Source organism: Centroberyx affinis, unplaced genomic scaffold (assembly GCF_046629955.1).
Source record: "Centroberyx affinis isolate AG114_WGS23_722 - 3 ecotype Tasmania unplaced genomic scaffold, CSIRO-AGI_Caff_v1 ptg003274l_1, whole genome shotgun sequence".
Taxonomy (NCBI): Eukaryota; Metazoa; Chordata; class Actinopteri; order Beryciformes; family Berycidae; genus Centroberyx; species Centroberyx affinis.
This window is the reverse complement of record NW_027281292.1, coordinates 44,338-64,989: the sequence shown is the minus strand read 5'-3', so window position 1 is coordinate 64,989 and position 20,652 is coordinate 44,338. Positions and strand designations below refer to the sequence as shown.

The 20,652-nt window shown below is 39.1% G+C and overlaps 1 protein-coding gene across 4 annotated transcripts; it reads right to left on the bottom strand.

Moving 5' to 3' along the window:
* Positions 1-123: 123 nt before the first annotated feature.
* Positions 124-20,373, bottom strand: ydjc (YdjC chitooligosaccharide deacetylase homolog). 4 transcript variants are annotated; one of them, XM_071538439.1, is made up of 6 exons: positions 19,201-20,373; positions 15,027-15,202; positions 12,675-12,834; positions 10,157-10,256; positions 6,069-6,246; positions 124-2,466 (listed from the first exon to the last, which is right to left on the bottom strand). In XM_071538439.1, the coding sequence occupies exons 2-6, from the start codon at positions 15,188-15,190 to the stop codon at positions 2,136-2,138; spliced, it is 933 nt and encodes a 310-aa protein (XP_071394540.1). In that variant the 5' UTR covers positions 15,191-15,202; positions 19,201-20,373; the 3' UTR covers positions 124-2,135. The 4 variants fall into 4 exon arrangements, with proteins under 4 accessions (XP_071394540.1, XP_071394542.1, XP_071394539.1 ...); XM_071538441.1 differs by having other exon boundaries at positions 19,205-20,373; XM_071538438.1 differs by lacking the exon at positions 19,201-20,373 and adding an exon at positions 17,911-17,986.
* Between the last annotated feature and the right edge of the window lie 279 nt (positions 20,374-20,652).

Sequence of the window (20,652 nt, the reverse complement as noted above, 5' to 3'; positions counted from 1 at the left end):
TCAGATATCGTTATGACTATACATTATATGAAGTGGGAGCAATTGTTACGAATTGCCGTGCTGTGCAAACTGTTTTCAAAAATAAGATGACTCAGGAATGCAAGCATTAGACATCACGTTGACGTTTATTATACTACATATTAGCTTGCAGTTTTGGATTTGCTAGCCATTGTGTTATGCTTCATCTTTTACAACATTCCAAGTATACCATTGCATAAATAGTGTTTTAAGACAAATTTTAAGAAAAATATAAAGATTTCGAAAAAAAAATGGCTTTTTAAGACCCAGACAACATGCACAAATATAACATACATATTGTTAAAAGGGTTTTAAAATATACTGGAGCATCCACTTTGGGACGCCCCATTTTGGCAGGTAACTTCAGATGTAAGTGCTAATTGTGCTTGGTTAGCTACATTGACCTGAGATCATTGGAAAAATCAACCTCAATGAAGTACTGTAGAGACATCATACGATTCCAGAAAATACAGCCACATAATCCTTTCCAGTATTTCCAGATTTACAATTTGTCATAGGTAACGGAACGAGCTACTGTATGAACTCGAAAGACTTGGATCAGTCTAAGCAATATGGGGGAGCTGAACCCAGTATTGGCCACTATATTGCTTAGACGTACATTTTAAACATGAATACAGATATAGCGGGGCTGCTAAAATGAGAATACAGTAGTGGTGGTTATTTTAGCAATGAAAAAAAAATGGGACTACTTAGAAATTAGATAACTAGTTACATGTTTGGATACTGATTTTACCTCATTATCAGGTTGCTAGTTTCTCACCTGTGCGAGCAGTGTGCCGAATGCCATGTCATACGAAATGCATTTAAAAAGTAAAGCTGCTCGTTCATTGTGATGATTAAAATTTGATCCGGGTGTTAGAGATGGTTCAAAGAAGGAAGTAATTGTTCCGCCTTTACAGAAGTCGGTGATAAGGGGAAGACAACCTGAGACAATGGAGGAGCATCTTACTAACATAGCATGTGCGTCGATGCGGACATGGCTAGAGTTTCACTATTGTAAAGTAGCAGCAATAGGGAGCTAGTAGGCTAGGCCCGAACATCCCGATACAATTCTGTAGACTTCAAAGAAACCGATAAGGGCTTTCACATGTAACGCACCTTCTAGCGGCCATGTTGGAGGTCCTCTTGGCTTCAACGGCTGTGGACAGCCAAGTTGTCATTTTAGAAATACAACCAGCTGTCTCAACAGAACTGAATAGACATGGTTTATGTCTGTGCTGTTTGTGAGTGTGAACTGATCATTTCATCAGTGATACGTCTGATCGATTCTGTGTTTAGATAAGGTCAGCTTTAGATAATTTCAGCAAATCACATTTGATTTACACACTAGCCTTCTAGTAGTTAGTGTTAGTAGTGGCTAGTAGTTACATGTTAACTTTGCTAAAGCCTGCTGGCTAGTAAGCTAGCTAACAAAGCCAAAAACAACAGTTTGTTCAGGTTAGTTGAGCTGACTCTAGAGCAGTGATTCTCAACCTTTTTCATGTCAAGGACCCCTAATTTAGTCCACATTAGAACCACGGACCCCCAACTGATGAGATTTTATCTCATTTTAAATCGGAGAATATTGTTATTGTTAGATATGATTTTGTCCAGAATTCCATGACTATCTGTATTGTAGGCAGAGGATAAAAGAGAAGCTATGATCAAAACAGTCATTCTTCTACATTTTCTAAATGTGTTAACTTCTTGTAAATGAAATAATGCTGAATATTAACAATTCTTCAATTTGCTGGGGAGCCCCTGGAACCCCCTCAAGGACCCCTGGTGGTCCCCGGACCCCACGTTGAGAACCACTGTTCTAGAGTGTTTTGGAGACTAGGGCTAAAGTCGAGACAGTTTACTGTGTCCCAGTATTTGGAAAGTACACATTTGGAAAATAAATTACCTCATCAGACCGTTCACTTTTTCTCATGATGGTACATCTTTGCCATACGCTATCTTTCTCAGATATCTTTTTTTTCCTAGCCTGGTTGTTATTTAGACATGTTGTGCTCAGCCAATTCTCCAATGGACCTCCATGATGGTGCCGGATGTAGTTACAAAGAGGTTTGTGCTACGACTGCACGGTATAGGTACAGACCTATGTCTAAGGTTGGTCAAAGGTCCTTAAAAGCACAAAGCTGCACTCTCTCCTGGCTGTAGAGGGCTAGGAGCGACGGGTCTCTCAGGACGGTCAGCTCGTGTTGCCTGTCGGCCGACCGGGAGAAGTCGTCGGGTCCCTCTCCGCAGCCGCCTTCCTGGGGTTGGCTGGGGTAACCCGGGTGGACCATCAGCTCCGCGGTGACGACGGGCTGGTCGGATCTGGATGCGCTGCCGGAGGTAGTGGCTGAAGGACCCGCTGCCGTAGCGTGGCTGAGGGCTCTTTTCAGGTTGGCGATGGACATGTTCTGGCCCATGGTGGTCAGTCCTAGGTAGAAGTCTGGCCACCTAGGGAGAGGGTAACAGTTTGATCAGGGTTTGGATCTAGACCAGTGGTTCTCAACCATGGTCGAGGGGGAACCATAGGTACAGAAAAATGGCAATGTGCAAAGCGCAGATGGACCTTACAGATGGAAGTAGGAGTATGTATTAAAAATGTGTCCAGACATACAGCATGTACTGACTCATATGCAGACAATCTATACGTGCAGAGCAGAAATTGTGCAGGCTGATGTAGGTCAACTCATTACAGTGCACAGGAATATGAGTAAAGCAATGATGTACTTTGACATCACTGAATTGCACGGTAATAAAATTTGATGGACAAACGTATTCCCATATCCGCACCTCATCCAGCATTAGGTGGGGGAAAAGATGGTTAACACAGGTGTAGGAACATGACTTTGCATAAATGTTTTTCTTACAACAATCTCAGGCTGTGCAATCTGATGTCATAGGACTGCACTTTTGTTCATCTGGAGAACTTCTAAATTTGTAAAACAGAAAAACGCAAAAAAATTTTGTAAAACAGACAAGGCAAATTTTTGAGATTTAATTTTGATGGCAATGCAGGCTACACCCAAATAGAAAATTTTGGTCACTGACTCCCAAGTAGATTGGTACTTTTTCCTGGTAAATACTTAACTGAGAGATGTTCCAATGCAGCACTGGATGTTGCAGAGTGAAATGATAGTGATAATAAATAAGTGCTCCTCGTTCTCTGGGGACTCTCTAAAGAACCACTGGGGATGCCTGGACCTCAGTCAGAACTGCTTTAAAGGAACAGTTCACCCAAAAATGAAAATTCTGTCATCATCTACTCACCCTCATGCCAAATGAAACACAGGTGAAATTTGTTAGTCCATATAACACACAGGGAGGTTGCCAGCACAACTTGGTAGCAGCCTTCTCCAAAACAACTGAAGTCAATGGGGACCTGTTCTTTAGAGTTCCAAAACAAAATCACACTGTGAATAGAAAGACCTATACACCATTATTTGTTGCAAATCAATCAGCTGTAGTTAAGATTTGCACTAAATGATGGTGTAAATATACTGTAGGTCTTTTTGGAACTCTGAAGAACTGGTCCCCACTGACTTCAGTTGTTTTGGAGAAGGCTGCTATGGAGTTGTGCTGGCAACCTCCCTGTGTGTTATATGGACAAACTTCACCTGTGTTTCAACTGGCATGAGGGGGAGGAGATGAGGACAGATGATGACAGGATTTTCATTTTTGGGTGAACTATTCCTTTAACCTGTACCATGTAAAATCTGGACTAAACTTATCAGCCTTGCATTTGGATGATGGACTTCATCTGCTTGGTTATATTGTTTGAGAAAAAAAAAAAAAAAAAAAATAGTGCTCCAACTGGGCTAGCAAGATGCCTGAGGTGTAATTCAAAGCTATACATGACTCATCCATTAGTATCACTTACAACCCGACGGCCATCACAGGAGCCAAAATGACATGAGAGCCAGCCTGATAATATCACTGCAGAGCCACGGGATCAGCTTGTGTTTATGTCTCATATTATGGCCATGTTGTGCTCCGGGGTGTGAACTCACCACCTGCCAAGCACCAGACGCTGGTAAACTTTAGTCTGCGGTGAGCCGATCAGATCAAAGCACAACAATGGCTCCGTATCAGACAGGCTCCTGATTGGCTGCCTGTCGCCCTGCTCTACACAAAGCACCTAGCGTCTAAACTTCCTGGGTGGTTATGAGCCTCATGTTAGTCGAAACTTAACGAGGCCACCGAGAAAAAAAAAAAAAATAGCCATTGTACGAGTAAAAGTTTTAAATTAAAACTCTAAATCTGCTCCTGTCTCTTTACTGAATGTTTGACACAGTACCTGGTTGCATGCATAACATAGGTAGGGTGACATTTCTATGAAAAAAAAAATTGAATTATTTTGGCTGGTATTAGGCTTGGGCCGATATCATAATATGTCCCGTAATACCGAATTGCTTAGATTACAAGCTTTTAAACCAATAAAAATAAATAAATAAATAAAATAAAAAAATAATAAAAAAATCATACTTGAAGTAAAAAAAAAATGTGTCTTTTTAATTCAAGTGGGTTCCCTTTTCCACAATCAGCCCGTTTTTCTGGAAATAGCAGGAATGAGCAAATTCCACCAAATGGCCGTTGTTTCATCCATGCTTGAATAGTGAGATCAAATTTCTAGACTGTTAATAATAATAACTAGAATTTATAACTTCCCCCTCTCCTCCTCTCGTCTCCTCTCCTCCTCTCCTTGTCTCCTTTCCTCTCCTCTCCTTTCCTCTCTTCCTCATCTCCTCTCCTTGTCTCCTCTCCTCCTCATTTCCTCTCCTTGTCTCCTGTCCTCTCCTCTCTCCTCTCCTCTCCTCCTCTCCTTTCCTTTCCTCTCCTCCTCATCTCCTCTCCTTGTCTCCTGTCCTCTCGTCTCCTCTCCTCTCTGTGTTTCCTCTCCTCTCTCCTCTCCTTTCCTCTCCTCCTCTCCTCTTCTCCTTGTCTCCTCTCCTCTCCTTTCGTCGTCTCCTCTCCGTGTTTCCTCTCCTCTCTACTCCTCTCCTCTCCTTGTCTCTTGTCCTCTCCTCCTCTCCTCTCATCTCCTCCTCTCCTCTCCTTTCGTCGTCTCCTCTCTGTGTCATTAGTCATGGTCATATTTAACCATTGAATAAATCTTGAATAAATGAACTAAAAAATTGAAATTGAATGCAATGGCTTGAAATTGAATGGGATTATTATTGAATTTAACTTTTAGCTACAATGTCAAATTAGGTTTTTCCAATTCAAATTAATTCCAGTTTTCAGTAGGTGCAATTTGCTGACATGAAATAATAATCCATTTTAATTTCACATTGCTATTGCAAAGAGTCAATGAGTGATGAACCGTTTGGCTCATGCTGAACCACACAGACTATAATGTCATAAGGAATGATAGAGGTGATAGATGGAATCAAATTGCAGTATTCATAGTATTCTGTTACATCATCACATGGTCATCTTGGTAGGAAAATAACAGGTGATTGTAATAAATTAATAGGTGATTATAATCAAACTAGAATTTATAACCTCCTCCTCTCCTTGTCTCCTCTCCTCCTCTCCTCTCTCCTCTCCTCCTCTCCTCTCTCCTCTCCTCTCCTCTCCTCTCTCCTCTGCTCTCCTCTCCTCTCTCCTTTCTCCTCTCCTCTCCTCCTGTCCCCTCTCCTCTCCTGTCCTTGTCTCCTCCTCTCCTCTCCTCTCTCCTCCTCTCCTCTCTCCTCCTCTCCTCTCCTTGTCTCTTGTCCTCTCCTCCTCTCCTCTCATCTCCTCCTCTCCTCTCCGTGTTTCCTCTCCTCTCCTCATCTCCTCTCCTCGTCTCCTGTCCTCTCCTCTCCTCTCCTCTCGGGACACACAAAACACACAAACCGCCCTCCAATTATAGTAGTGGGATAAAAATAATTATTATTATAGCCTAGAAATTTGATGTCATTTGGAAGAAATAAAATAAAATACCCCCCAAAAAAACACAGCAAAACAATATGGATATCGCCCCAAGCTTATTCCACAGTCTTTGTTTTGGGCTGGTTTCTTTGCATAGACAACACGTATGACCACACACACACACACACACACACGCAGACCTGATTCCGTGGCGTGTGAACACGGGGATGGAGTCCAGCGCGTCCTTCTCTACTTGCGTGTAGAAGCCCTGGAGATGCGCGGGCAGCCATGGACAGCTGTGTAAACCTGGCTCCACCGGGACACGGGTGTATGGGATGCGGAGGTCGGACAGCACCTGTGCGAAGACCTCGCGCACCTCTGCAACACACACACACACACACACAGACAGTCATGCATAATCAGGACAACTTATATACAACTAGAGAGAGAGAGAGAGAGAGATAATTTGTGTTGTTTTTCTATTGCACAGTCTTCAAAATTTCAAATTTAATTCACTCATGACTGAAACGTTTTTAGCCACGACCATAATGGTTTTACAGGAGGATCTTTCCACTGTAGGTTCGATCAGTTCAAGTCAGATAATCTATTACTCTATCTACTGTACAACGGGGCTTAACTTTACCGGCCACATGATACAGCCAGCACAAAATGGAAACTACTGTCCAAGAGGAAGAAATGACAGTATGAATGTACAGTAGACTGACATGAGCCATAATGCAACTTAGATGCTCATTTGGGAAGAGAGCATGGGCAGAAATATGTGTCACTAGAAACTGAAATTGAATTATTTATATTTGAATTTGAATTGCTCAACTTGAATAATTGCATTAAAAAACTGAATTTGAATCACATAATTTGAATTTGTATTGTTTAGCTTGAATAATTGCATTAAAAAACTGAATTGGAATAGCACAATTTGAAATTGAATTTATTAGTTTGAAACTGAATTCCAATAAACTTGAAACTGAATGTAATATTATGAAATTGAATTCATTTGCTTTGAAACTGTATTCAGTTCTCACAATTCAAATTCAGTTCTTGCAATTCAAATTCAGTTTACTGAGACGCACATCCTGGTCGTTGAGGAAGAGCAATCGAGTGCAGATTCACATTTCATATTTCTGCCCTTAAGAGAGCTAATTTAAAATAAGATTACATTTTATTGATCTCTGTGTGAAAATTAGGTCGTTGGCACATTGAGTAGCCAGCCAGCCAAAGACAAAAAGTAGCCAGATAGGAGGGATCAGGAGTCATGCTCCCCTGGGGGAATTTGTGTTGTTTTTCTATTGCACAGTCTTCAAAATTTCAAATTTAATTCACTCATGACTGAAACGTTTTTAGCCACGACCATAATGGTTTTACAGGAGGATCTTTCCACTGTAGGTTCGATCAGTTCAAGTCAGATAATCTATTACTCTATCTACTGTACAACGGGGCTTAACTTTACCGGCCACATGATACAGCCAGCACAAAATGGAAACTACTGTCCAAGAGGAAGAAATGACAGTATGAATGTACAGTAGACTGACATGAGCCATAATGCAACTTAGATGCTCATTTGGGAAGAGAGCATGGGCAGAAATATGTGTCACTAGAAACTGAAATTGAATTATTTATATTTGAATTTGAATTGCTCAACTTGAATAATTGCATTAAAAAACTGAATTTGAATCACATAATTTGAATTTGTATTGTTTAGCTTGAATAATTGCATTAAAAAACTGAATTGGAATAGCACAATTTGAAATTGAATTTATTAGTTTGAAACTGAATTCCAATAAACTTGAAACTGAATGTAATATTATGAAATTGAATTCATTTGCTTTGAAACTGTATTCAGTTCTCACAATTCAAATTCAGTTCTTGCAATTCAAATTCAGTTTACTGAGACGCACATCCTGGTCGTTGAGGAAGAGCAATCGAGTGCAGATTCACATTTCATATTTCTGCCCTTAAGAGAGCTAATTTAAAATAAGATTACATTTTATTGATCTCTGTGTGAAAATTAGGTCGTTGGCACATTGAGTAGCCAGCCAGCCAAAGACAAAAAGTAGCCAGATAGGAGGGATCAGGAGTCATGCTCCCCTGGGGGAAGTTTTTGATGAACAAGGTTTATTTTTCCATTCACAATACACATCCTAATTAGTGAGTTTGTTTAATGTGTTTATCTCAGAACCTGTCTTTGTTCTGTACTGTATTTTGTCTATAGGGATGTGCTGACAGTGCGCACTTTCTTTTGACAAATTATGTATTTCACTTTCTTTCTTTTCATTCATTCATTTGGAACCTGTTACCAGCAGCCTGTTAGAGGCTGCTCTTTCTACGTTCCACAGAAAAGACATCAAACACAAAAAAATAAAAAATCAGGGAAACAGTTTGAAGGCATAAAACTAGGCATTTGTGCCTAAAAATGTTTCATATTTTGTTCTGCAACAGAAGTTACGTCTGTTAGTACCTCAACTGTACATGTTAAAGCTGTATGGGTTTAGTCTTCTGTTTATATTATTGGTGTTTGTGGTTCAAATACAGTAGAAGGTGTGTTGATTTGTGGAGACCATCTTGTTAAGAATTTTAAGTGGAGCTAACAACAACAAACCACCACTGGACGTCTACATTACAAAACGCTTCCTAAGTCACAAATTGCTGTGCTGTGGTGTGAGATTGATAATAAAACAGTGAATTCCATTTGGTCATATCGGTTCTTAATATGTGAAGAGATGAAAAGGATAAGATGCTTGAAATAAGAAATTCTGACTTCGACAAAGCAGTTTTGTACTTGTCAGTGCTTTATAATTCTGGTAATTCTAGTTTCAAGCATTAAGTTACTCAGAACCAGTCATAAAATCTCAGTAACAAGTTATAATGTCTTAATAAGATAATTAAGGACAAAAAAGCTTGAAACAAGTGAAATGCTCTAACATAAAAACTGCCTGGTAAGAAGAAATATCTTGTCAGACAAAAACAAGCATATATTGCCTTGATTTAAGATATTTCATCTTACTTAGATTTCGCTTTTTGCAGTGTGCTTTCCTTTCCACTTTAATTCTCACTTGTGGTGTTGAGCACTGAGCATTTATAAGTGACTACAATAGGTATTAGGTAGATGAATAGGCAGTTAAGCACAGTAGGTGTATGAAAGTTACCTCAGAAGACCCGAGTTACAAAGGGAAATTAAACAAAAAGCTGCAGACCAAGTACTGTACTGTAATTTCATTTCAATTACTGAATCATCTTATATCTGAGTAGTGGACAGTTTTATATCTCTGACAACTACGCAGTTCTAATTAAAACTAATTTCAGTAGAGATTTAAGTTTCACTGTTTTCACAACGGGAGCCTCTGGGAGTTTTGAGTTTTTTTTAATAGATCATTTTTTGCCTTTATTGGATAGTTAACAGCAGAGAGAGCTACCCCAGACACCCCAGTTTTCACTGGTTTCATATAGGGCTGGGCAATAATTCAATATTATCGTTTATCATCTTTCAGTGGAATCATTTCGTGATGATATGAAGATATTTTGATATCGTGACACATTTCTGCTGTCTGAATTGATGATGACAAGCAAATTTTACTTAAAAACTCTCATAAAATGAGGTATGGTAGGAATATTATTTGAATATTCCTTTTTTGTTTGACATCACACCTAACATTACCATTCGGTTCAATGAGATGAACATTAATTTGATTGTTTAACGTGATTTTGCATACATGAACTATATCGTGATATATACTGATATTGAGAAAAATCCTTATGATGATGATGATGATAATACTTTATTGTCAGATCCAGTCTGAAATTTATCTTGCATCACAGCAGCTCCATTGGACATGACACAAAGATACATACATTCAACATATCACAATCACAAAAGACAATATTCAAGGCCCTTCAACATACATTTGATCTGGGATTAAGCTCCATATTTAATTTTAGGATTGGCTGGTGTACAAAAGAGTGCTTCAGTCTAACCCTATTAAATCGTGGAACCCTATATCTCCGATTTGATGGTAACAATTTGTATTCACTGTTCAGGACGTGGTTGGGATCAGAGACGATGTTGTTGGCCAGCCTTAATATGGTATTATGGTAGGCTGATATGATTATCATGATATTGAACATTGAACAACATGAACATAATTTAGTCTCTTTTTTCTGTGTTTCGTATGAAATGTGCAAATAACAAAAATAGACTAAAATTCACCATTAACCACAATGTTCTGTTATAGGAGGTAATAGCTCATCTGTCATGGTCACTAGTGTGTGTTACCTGGCAGTACATGGACGTGTTGGTGGCCGTCCATGTGGCAGGGCAGGTGACCCGTCAGTTCCCTAAATAGCCTGACCTGGGCCCTCAGCTCCAGCTCCACCTGCGGAGAAAAACATAGCCGAGAGATTAATGCAAGGGAGAAACATCACTTCATCACTAGCGAGCTACATCTGAGACCACAGGAATGATAAAAAAAACTCGGAATGTCGCAAGAGCAAAAATCATTTTGTACCAATTCATTCTGAGTGCATAAATTGAATTTTTCATTCTCCATCTTCTCCATCCACTACTTCATTTTATCCCTGAAACATCCTTAGTTCCTCCATTACATAAACATGAATTATCCATTAAAAATAACATAGCTTTAAAAAGTAAGGTTAGTATCATGGGTTTATAAGGGATTTAATCATGGGTTGATTCACAGAGACACTAGAAATTACGCAATTTTTCATGTCTTTTGTGCAGGTTTACAGGGTTATTAAGTGGAAATTAATTTTACATTAAATTAGAAAGTAAGGAGTCAAGATTAAGGGAGTGTTTAAGGAGGTTTTGATCTCCTCCATTAATGACTCCCTTAATGAATTTTAAGGGCATTTGCATGAATTACGGGGGGAATTAATGTAAATTAATAAAAATGTGAGGTTATTTTAAGGGATTACTGGTATCAGTAGCCATAGTGTATGCAGCTAGTTTCTCAGACAGACCAGTGAGTGAGCACTAGACTTTTGAAGTAAATGGAGAGGTCCCACTTTCATGATAAAGCGGCTGAACGATCAAATGTTACGCCTCTTGACTAATTCAATGCACAGAGAAAAAAAAAAGAAAAAAAGAAAAGTGGAACAAGAGTCAACTCAAAACCATGTTACTTTCTACCTGCATGTAAATGTAGCTATTATCACACATGTACCGACTTGGTGTGTAGAGAGTAAATACCTGACACCTGATTATGGGAAAGGCAACTGAAGGACAAAATTTCTTTTCCTATTAAGGAATACCAATGTGGTGATAGGAGGTTATGTTAAATGGTCTCAGAGGGACTTTATAATAACTGAGTTCTATGTTATAATGAATTGAATTATATCCACACCAATACTTGTGGTAGCACATGTCATTTTGCGGCCAATGATTAAACAACTGACTAACTTGCTGATCCTGCTGTGTGAAGTACCTGCCTGACCTGATTCACAGTATACACAGCATGGCCTCAGGGTACACTGTTAGTCATCATCTTCATAATGCTGTGAAAACCATCATCTACTTACACAGCACTGTTTGGTTTATACAGTAGTTTGCTTGCGTCACAGTTTGTAGAAATACATGCAGCTGATGCCTCTCTTTGCACAAACACACATTTGCATGTCATACTTCCTTCTCTTGTTGTGCCAAAGCACATTCGGTATGTTCAAGGCACAACAAAATGCAACATACATAAACCCTTACGGCTTCGAACCATGATGGTCAGGAAATGTAAAGACACCTATGCCATGGATGGAGAGCCGCCAGGTAACACAACCAACAATAAAACTGGTGGAAAGACTACTTAAGTATTAACGTATAAGTACTGATACTTTAGTTCTAAAATTGTCAACCTAAAACCATGATCTCTCTCGTCTCACGATTCACACTTTGTTTTTTTTTATTTCATTTTCTCATCTATTTTTATCTTTTATATATATCTCTATTAAAATTGTTTTATCCTGTGTTTGTAAAGCATCTTTGAGCACTGAGAAAAGCGCTATATAAATGTAATGTATTATCATTGTTATTATTATGATTGCACTCCCCCTTGAATCTTTAAGATGCTGCTTGGATTCATAAGGGAACTAATACCAAATAATACCAAACACAACTGTATAACCATTTGTACAATAATGGTTTAACTTAATGAAGTTGTTTCTGACTAAAATGAGAGACATCATCACACTGATTACTCTTATGTGCAAAAAAAAACCATACTTAACTGAAATAAGTAAACACAAAAAATGACTCAAAACATTTGCTCAAGTAGCCTACACTAACTAGAGTTAGTGAACACAGCTGGTGAACACATTTGTGTTACTTTTCAACATGTGTTAATGACAATACATTTTAACAACATATGCTGTTATTAACATATTTTGTGTTGAAAAGTAACTGTGTGTAAATGCGTGTTGTCCCCAAGAAGCCACACATGTTGAAAACGACGCATCATGCAGCGTTTCAGTTTTTCATTAAAATGTTGCAATTGTACAGAAGCGTAATGTATTGATTTGAGGAAAAAAAATTGCCCTGTTTTTCTGACATTTGAATGCTTATTAAGCATTAGCTAACCCTTAATTAATGTACCCTTATTGTAAAGTGTTACCATTATTTTCAATCCTATCATGGTACTTTTACACAAATCTGAATGATGTGTGAGCATTTCGACCACACTCACTGAACACATACACTACGGGCTGCACGAGTGTCATTCACAAATCTATTCCGCCACACATGGACAAAGTCAGCGGTGCTCTGGACCTGCTGCCGTCTCCCTTACCTCTGCCATGCTGAGCTGGCCTCTCTGCAGCGCCTGACGGAAGCCCGTCTTCCCGCGGAAGAAGCCCTGATGGTCGAGGAGGGTGGAGCCCTGCCGGAGGCTCTGGCACACCGGCACGCCCTCCGACAGGTTGGCGTGGAGGCCGATGGGGATGTTGTGTCTGACGGGCAAAGAGGAACCGTCATCGGTAAGTGTCACTAATGCTCAGTGCATTCCAGGAGTCATTTAAAAAGCTATACAGCTGCAGGTAGGGCTGGGCAATGTGGACAAAATGAATATCACGATAACCCTGAGGTGGGGACTCGAGTCACTTGATGCATGAAGAGAAGACTTGAGACTGGACTTGACTTGGGTTCTGGTGACTTGGGACTTAGATTGAAAGTGATGAGATTTGTTCCAGCAGACGACTGAATTTAAATTCTGTTTTCTGAATTTGTATGGAATGATTGAATTTATTGAAGCTGAAACTGATTCTAGAAATCAAACTCATGATGCTCTTACCAAGTTTTTATCCTATTAAAACCATATTGCATTGAAAAGTAATTAAGTAATTACAACTTGGGTTGTAATTTACTACTTTTTCGGAGTACCCACTTTCCCTCAACCTGCCTCGTCTACTTCTACTTCAGTTAATGATTACCTACGTTTCCCAGAATGCCTTTTGACAACCCCCAGAGAAGAGGCTTGTTGCTTTCAATCAGAGGTGGGCGTATGGACACATACCGTAAAACTTCAATTAATAGCCCGGTCTTTTATTTGCTTCAAACACTGAACTCATCCGGCCTATATTTGGGACAGGCGTCTATATGGGACAGGCCTTTAATTCCTTTCGCACAAAACTCTTGCTCAGCAAAGATGTGAAATACTATCAAATTGTTTATTTAAACCAGTATGAATATTACTTGTATAAAAATTAGGCTAATCGAATAACAGATCAGTTACAAATCATTCATTTGATCTCGCTCTGAGAGACAGCGCAACCTCATGCACTGAGAGAGAGAGAGAGAGAGAGAGAGAGAGAGAGAGAGAGAGAGAGAGAGAGAGAGAGAGAGAGAGAGAGAGAGAGAGAGAGAGACCCGTATCAACATACCGGTAGCCTACCTTAGAAAGGATGAAAGCCGAAAAAAGTTTATGGCAGCAAGAGGTTGTACTTTTCAACGTAGAAATCTCTTGCTGCTGCTTCTCCTGGGTTTTGTTCAGCAAATTTGACAACTGACAGCTTGAATTTCAGGTCGTACTTTTTACTCTGTGCCGCCATGGCGATCAGCAAATGTGACTGAGGTTTGGCTTCTAATTGAGACCGGCCTTTATTTGTCAAAACGTGTAGCCACACCCGGCCAGTAAAAGGGACTCGGCGTTTAATTGGGACTCGGCTTTTAATTGAAGTTTTACGGTAACTCCAGCTAGCTATCACTTGTATACTCAGAACACAACTGCTGAATCCAAAAGTCCAGATGGTCCCGGACTTGCTGACTTGTGGACTTTTCAACACGTATCCCATGAAGTCCAAGAGGGGTTAGGGCTGTCTCTCGCCAAAATTCATTACGTCTGTAAGGGCTCTCGGGGACTTTTGTGGAGCTCTACGCAGTCTTCTAGAGAGTCCGCTACCCTGCAGACTTCAGTGAGAGTTCCCACTGTTCCCACTACAGATATGACGATAAGAGACATCAGGTAGACCCGTCCCATTAGCACCTTTCATGCAGCCTCGCAGCCCTGTACCCTTGTAAACTCACGCATTCACGCTGAGTACTTCAGATTACATAAAACCATAGTCCATAGTCCACACCAATTGGATTCAGCCAACATGTCTTGTGGCTGCACTGCATTCTGGTCTATTGAGGCTATTGTTACTCTAGAACAGTGATTCTCAACCTTTTTCATATCACGGACCCCTAATTTAGTTCACATTAGAGTCACGGACCCCCATTTGATCAGATTTTGTCTCTCGGATCCCAAATCTGAGAATATGTTATTGTTAGATATGATTTTGTCCAGACAGAATTCCATGACTATCTGTATTGTAGGTAGAGAGATAACAGTGAAACTACGATAAAAACAGTCATTCTTCTGCATTCTCTAACTGTGTTCACTTCTTGTAAATGAAATAACGGTGAAGTTTAATAATTCATCAATTTGCTGGGGACCCCCTGGAACCCCCTCAAGGACCCCTGGTGGTCCCTGGACCCCACGTTGCTCTAGAAAGAAGCCCTCGCTCTTTGATTCTGACAGACTGACACCAAAACCTGACGTTTACCGTTGATATTTTAGATCGCCGACAACTTTTAGACCATCAAACTCCATGTAATGATGCATTTTCCATTTAAAGCGATGTCACATCAGCACCTCCAGTACCTTTTAGCCAGTTCTGCTGCATCTTTGGCGGCGGAGGCGTTAACCAACAGCGAGACGTTGGAGATGCCTCCGGCCTGGAAGCAGTCCACGATGCCCTGGTTCCTCCTGGGGCAGTAGCCGAAATCATCTCCCGTCACCACCAGCTTCACTCTGGGCTGTGGCATTATCGCTGGCCGCTGTGGGGAGACAGACAGGGAAATGGATTCTATTCCCTCAACACAGCAGGAAGTGGCGACCAGCTACTGCCTGATTTTTCTCGATATCCATATATATCACGATATGGTTCGTGTATGCAAAATCAGGTTAAATAATCAAATGAATGTTCATCTCATTGAACCGAATGGTAATGTTAGGTGTGATGTCAAACAAAAACAGAAATATTCAAATAATATTCCTACCATACCTCATTTTATGAGAGTTTTTAAGTAAAATTTGCTTGTCATCATCAATTTAGACAGCAGAAATGTGTGTCAAGATATCAAAATATCTTCATATCATCACGATATGATTCCACTGAAATAGGGCTGGGTAATATATCAATATTATATCGATATCATGATATGAGACTAGATATGGTCTTAGATTTTGGATATCGTAATATGGTGATATGGCATAAGTGTCTTTTCCTGGTTTTAAAGGCTGCATTACAGTAAAGTGATGTCATTTTCTGAACTTACCAGACTGTTCTAGCTGTTCTATTATTTGCCTTTACCCACTTAGTCATTATATCCACATTACTGATGATTATTTATCAAAAATCTCATTGTGTAAATATTTTGTGAAAGCACCAATAGTCATCCCTACAATATTGTCGCAATATCGATATCGAGGTATTTGGTCAAAAATATTGTGATATTTGATTTTGTCCATATCGCCCAGCCCTACTTACAACTGAACATTTAGCCCACTTTGTAGAAAATACCGAGATATATATCGTGTATCGCCATTCAGCCTAAAAATACCGAGATATGATTTTTGGTCCATATCGCCCAGCCCTACACTGAAAGACAATAAACGATAATATTGAATTATCGCCCAGCCCTACTTTGGTATTTTGTGTTAGTGAAAAAAAAACATGCAACATATGTAACTCACAGCAAAATGATTTGAAGTTCAAGAGCCGGTCTGTGTTAGTTCCTCTTCACTGGGAGTTTGAAGCGCCAATGGAGGAGCTTATGGCATACTGTCTTTACTTTGTTCTGTCAACATTTAAATATGCTTTGCCAGATTTAAATAAGTTTTGCCTGCTGGTTTGTATTGAACTAGTGAGTGGACTCTAGTGCAGTGTTTCTCAACGTGGGGTCCGGGGACCACCAGGGGTCCTTGAGCAAATTGATAAATTGTTAAACTTCAGCATTATTTCATTTACAAGAAGTTAACACCATTAGAAAATGTAGAAGAATGACTGTTTTGATCATAGTTTCACTGTTATCTCTCTACCTGCAATACAGATAGTCATGGAATTCTGGACAAAATCATATCTAACAATAAAAATATTTGCATATTTGGGTCCGAGACACAAAATCTCATCAAATGGGGGTCTGAGGCCCAAATGTGGACTAAATTAGGGGCCCTTGATATGAAAAAGGTTGAGAATCACTGCTCTAATGGACACTCTCTGCTGCATTTTGCCTCTAACATCTGCTATTGTGCGTCTTGTGCTTTTCCTGATGTTTGTCCTGTATTATTCTGTTCTATAGGTGATTATTGAGTTAGATCTAGTTAGGCTCATTCTCTGTAAAGTCCTTTGAGACATGCTTGTGATAAAGGGCTATATAAATAAACAAGATCGAACTTGGAGAGCTTACAGAACATTTTACCTTGTTGTCTTTTTAATATGATTTTGACTGTATTTAGATTGTATGAATTGTAATTTTGACTGTACTGGTGGAAGTAACCAATTACTGATGTTACTGTAATTGAGTATGTTTTTTTGTGTACCTACACTTTAAGCATTTTAAGTCAGTAAATTTACTTATGTTTTTACTCAAGAATTGTACTTCACTACATTTTAAATCACACCAGTACAAATTTTGATAGTCATCAGAAATTAGACCGTCATAAATCAGCCAACTGTGCAGCCATGCACAGTGAGAAGAGGCCTTACTTTGTTTGTGCACTTTGTGTAATTTCCAGATAAAACAATACAGTTTGAACTCTGTACTCTCGTCCTTTTCAAATTTAGTGGGAAAGCTCACAGCTAACAACGTGCTCTTCTTCTAAAAAATAACTCTAACTTTTACTCTAAAATAGATACTGTTAGTTCAGTAGATTTTTTCAACAGTAGGCCTACTTTTACTTCTACTTAAGTAGAAGTATTGTTACTTTGCTGATATTTTACTTGAGTAGGATATTTTAGTACTCTTTCCACCACTGGACGTTGTATATTGTTGTCTATAACTGTTAGTCATGCTACTGTTTTTACGGCTCGATACCTTGAAAAAGACATTCTTAACCTCGGACTGAACTAGTTCAGGTTTAAATAAAACATATGCTCGTCATTTTACATTCATAAACGTTCGTCGTTTTATTTTGAAAGTGTTTGACTGGAAGTGTACTTTTTTTTAAAATCGTGGCTGTCTTGACAATGGTCATAACTAGCAGTAGTTCACTAACATTTGACCGTGCACGCCCTAGTATACTATAATCTCGACCGAGTAGCCTAGCTTCCACTACATTGTCATACTTACACGAGCGATTCAAACATCATTTAATAGAAGAAACCTTGGCAAATGAAGGAACGACGGTGGGAGAACAAACAGCCCCAGAGCTTTACACAAGGCCTCCAATGAAGTCTAAAACAGTCAACAAAGACCGGCACATTCATACGGTATGCAAATAAGCGTATCCTGGTCTTTAACGTTACAAAAAAAGTCTGTCTTACCCATTTTTATCACGCACGCTTGTCCATTTACGTCCTAAGCCAGACAGGCACGATGGAAATAGCCTTTGCTTCCGACTACCAAGTGGCAGTGGGCTGGAGCTTCTACCGACTTTCTACCGACACTCTACCGCCCTCTGCAGGACTATCCGTTTGACATATAATATCTAACGAATGAAGCACAATTTCTAGAATTAAAGAACGCCGAGGTTTGGATAAACCGGTGTTCTCTGTTCTTCGGTCCATGTCAACTCGTAACACCTGTTCTGTGTTCTTGCATTCTTGAGAAGTTTGTTCTCTTCAACCTGGGAAGAAGAACGTTCCACAAGGACACAACTCACTTGGCATTCTTGGATTTCATAAACTCTAGTATTTCTGCTTATTGTCTATGGCGACCTTACATTACACCCAGTGATGTGGTGGTAAATGAAAGGAGGGTAAATAGCCTATGACCTCCACCAGTAAAAATCAGTATTTCCAAAACGCATTCATTTGGCTTTAACTTTTAAGACCCCCGCCGATGTAGAAATTAGCCTACATCAGTTTAAATTGTATCTTCTTTATTTACGACATTAACATTTATATCAGCCTAAACCTGGTAAACTGTATTCGGCAAATAAGGCTTGGTTGAGACCTCCACTACATCCCTGACGGTGACGACATGAATTACAATATCGTCCAGTGCCTCCAATTGGACCTATAAAACGTCATGCCGATCAGATATCTGTGGCAGTCAGGTGGCAGTCTGTGGTTTACAATGAAGGATAAGCAAACATGTCGTAACTGTCGTAAACTTTTCTGTATTACCCACGCGAACAGTTCAGAACATTCTAGATCTTGCTTACCTTCTATAACAGCAGCCTTACTGTGCACGCGCAGGATATTGACTGTGTACGATATACAGGTGTGGCTTTCCACAGAGATTACGTGTTACTGGAAACCCAGCAGCGTGGTGAGTACACAAGACCCGGGGCCACAGCCAGAGCTTTAAACTGCTTTAGGCCAGCCCAGTGCTAATAGCCCAAATACTGCTTAAGTTATATCTAGTATTTCTTTTATTTGACAGCACTTTGACAATACAGTTGTAGTAGCCTATTGTCAGTGTTGGGGAGCTGCTTTTAAAAGCTATCACTTACTTCACATTAGAAGAAACCGAACTACAGCTCAACAGAAATAAATATAGCCTGACGTTAAGTTACTTAGAAAAACTAGTTCCAACTACTTAGTAAAATACACAATATCGACATCTGCAGTACCATTCAATACAACATTACATGGCAATGTAACACCTACCAACCTGGACGCTGATCAACAGAGGCTGTATTGAAAATAGATGTAAGGTAAGGATGTAGATATGACGCCGCTGGTTGAATTTTGTAGAAACTCAGGGGAGTGATTCGTGTCATTGCTCCGTTACACCGGCATTTTCAAAGTAACAATTGCCTAAGTGAGCGCTACAATACGGAAGAGGATTGGGCCACGTCAAACATGTATTTGAGCTCTGAGTCAGAATTCTGAGAATTTAAGAAAGACATTTGCGTGAACTGTTCATTGTGTGAAATTTTTGGAAAGACGTATCCCGGTAAATTGTTGACAACACTGACTCTGACTTTTCTCTTTACTGGGAAAATGTAGGCTACTGTTTGGTATCTACAACAACAATACTAATAAACTTAAAGAATTATATATAATCAATTTGATGATTATTTTAGCGAAATTTCATATTCATAAATCCAAATTTAGCCATTCTAAACCTTTATTTATAGTATTTGAAAATGAAACCAAACAGTACATTAAAACCATTTTTAACTCAAAAAATAAGAAAGCTGCAAAAACCATCTATTTGTGTTCTTTGTTTAATGTTTTCACTTAGAAGATTCCCCCTGGCTCTGATGTTGTTTTGTCTGTATTGACTTCTTTGTTTGTATGTGATTTCTATTGTCAATAAAGATGTTATAAAAAAAAAAAAAAAAAGAATTCTGAGAATTTCCTCACGTGGCCCTACAACGTATGTTTACTGTACGTCACATGCACTATCTTGTATGACGCTGATGGGATTTTCCCGGAATTGAAGAGACTATGGCAAGCCGTTTTAACATTTAATAGCTAGACTGGATATGTATTACAGATATCTGTAATTCAATTCTTCCTAGTCAAAAAGAACATTTCAGATATCCACAATGGCATTCTTCCTATCCACAATTGTCATTTCAGATATCCACAGATTGCAGATATCCAATGATTTTTCATTTTGGATATATCTGAAATTAAAATTATGACTAGTAACAATTGGATTGTAGATATCTGAAATGGGAGTTTTTTTTTTTATTTTTCCCTAGTTTTCTCCTATTCTTGATATCAAAAATGCAATTGTGGATAGGAAGAATGTCATTGTGGATATCTGAAATGTTCTTTTTGACTAGGACAAATTGAATTACAGATATCTGCAATACATATCCAGTCTAGCTATTAAATGTTAAAACGGCCACCTATACTTTTTTAAGGATTTTTAGATATCTTAAATTTAGTTTTGACTAGTACAATCAAAGTTGTAGATATCCTGAAATACAATTTCTATTAGTAAGCATGTTATTGTGGATATCTTTAATTACCATTCTGACTAGTGAGAATACAATTTTGACAAGGAGAAATGCTATTATGGATATCTAAAATGTAATTACAGATAGGAGTGTGGTTGAATGAAATGTTAAAACGGCTTGCCATAAGAGACAACAAGTCAACATT

Excerpts from the sequence above, each read along its gene's own strand:
- ydjc (XM_071538439.1), bottom strand. The coding sequence starts at position 15,190 with ATGCCACAGCCCAGAGTGAAGCTGGTGGTGACGGGAGATGATTTCGGC. Across the intron at positions 6,247-10,156 it reads ACACGTCCATGTACTGCCAG|AGGTGCGCGAGGTCTTCGCA; the intron begins GTAACACACACT and ends TGTGTGTTGCAG. Across the intron at positions 2,467-6,068 it reads TTCACACGCCACGGAATCAG|GTGGCCAGACTTCTACCTAG; the intron begins GTCTGCGTGTGT and ends CCCTCTCCCTAG.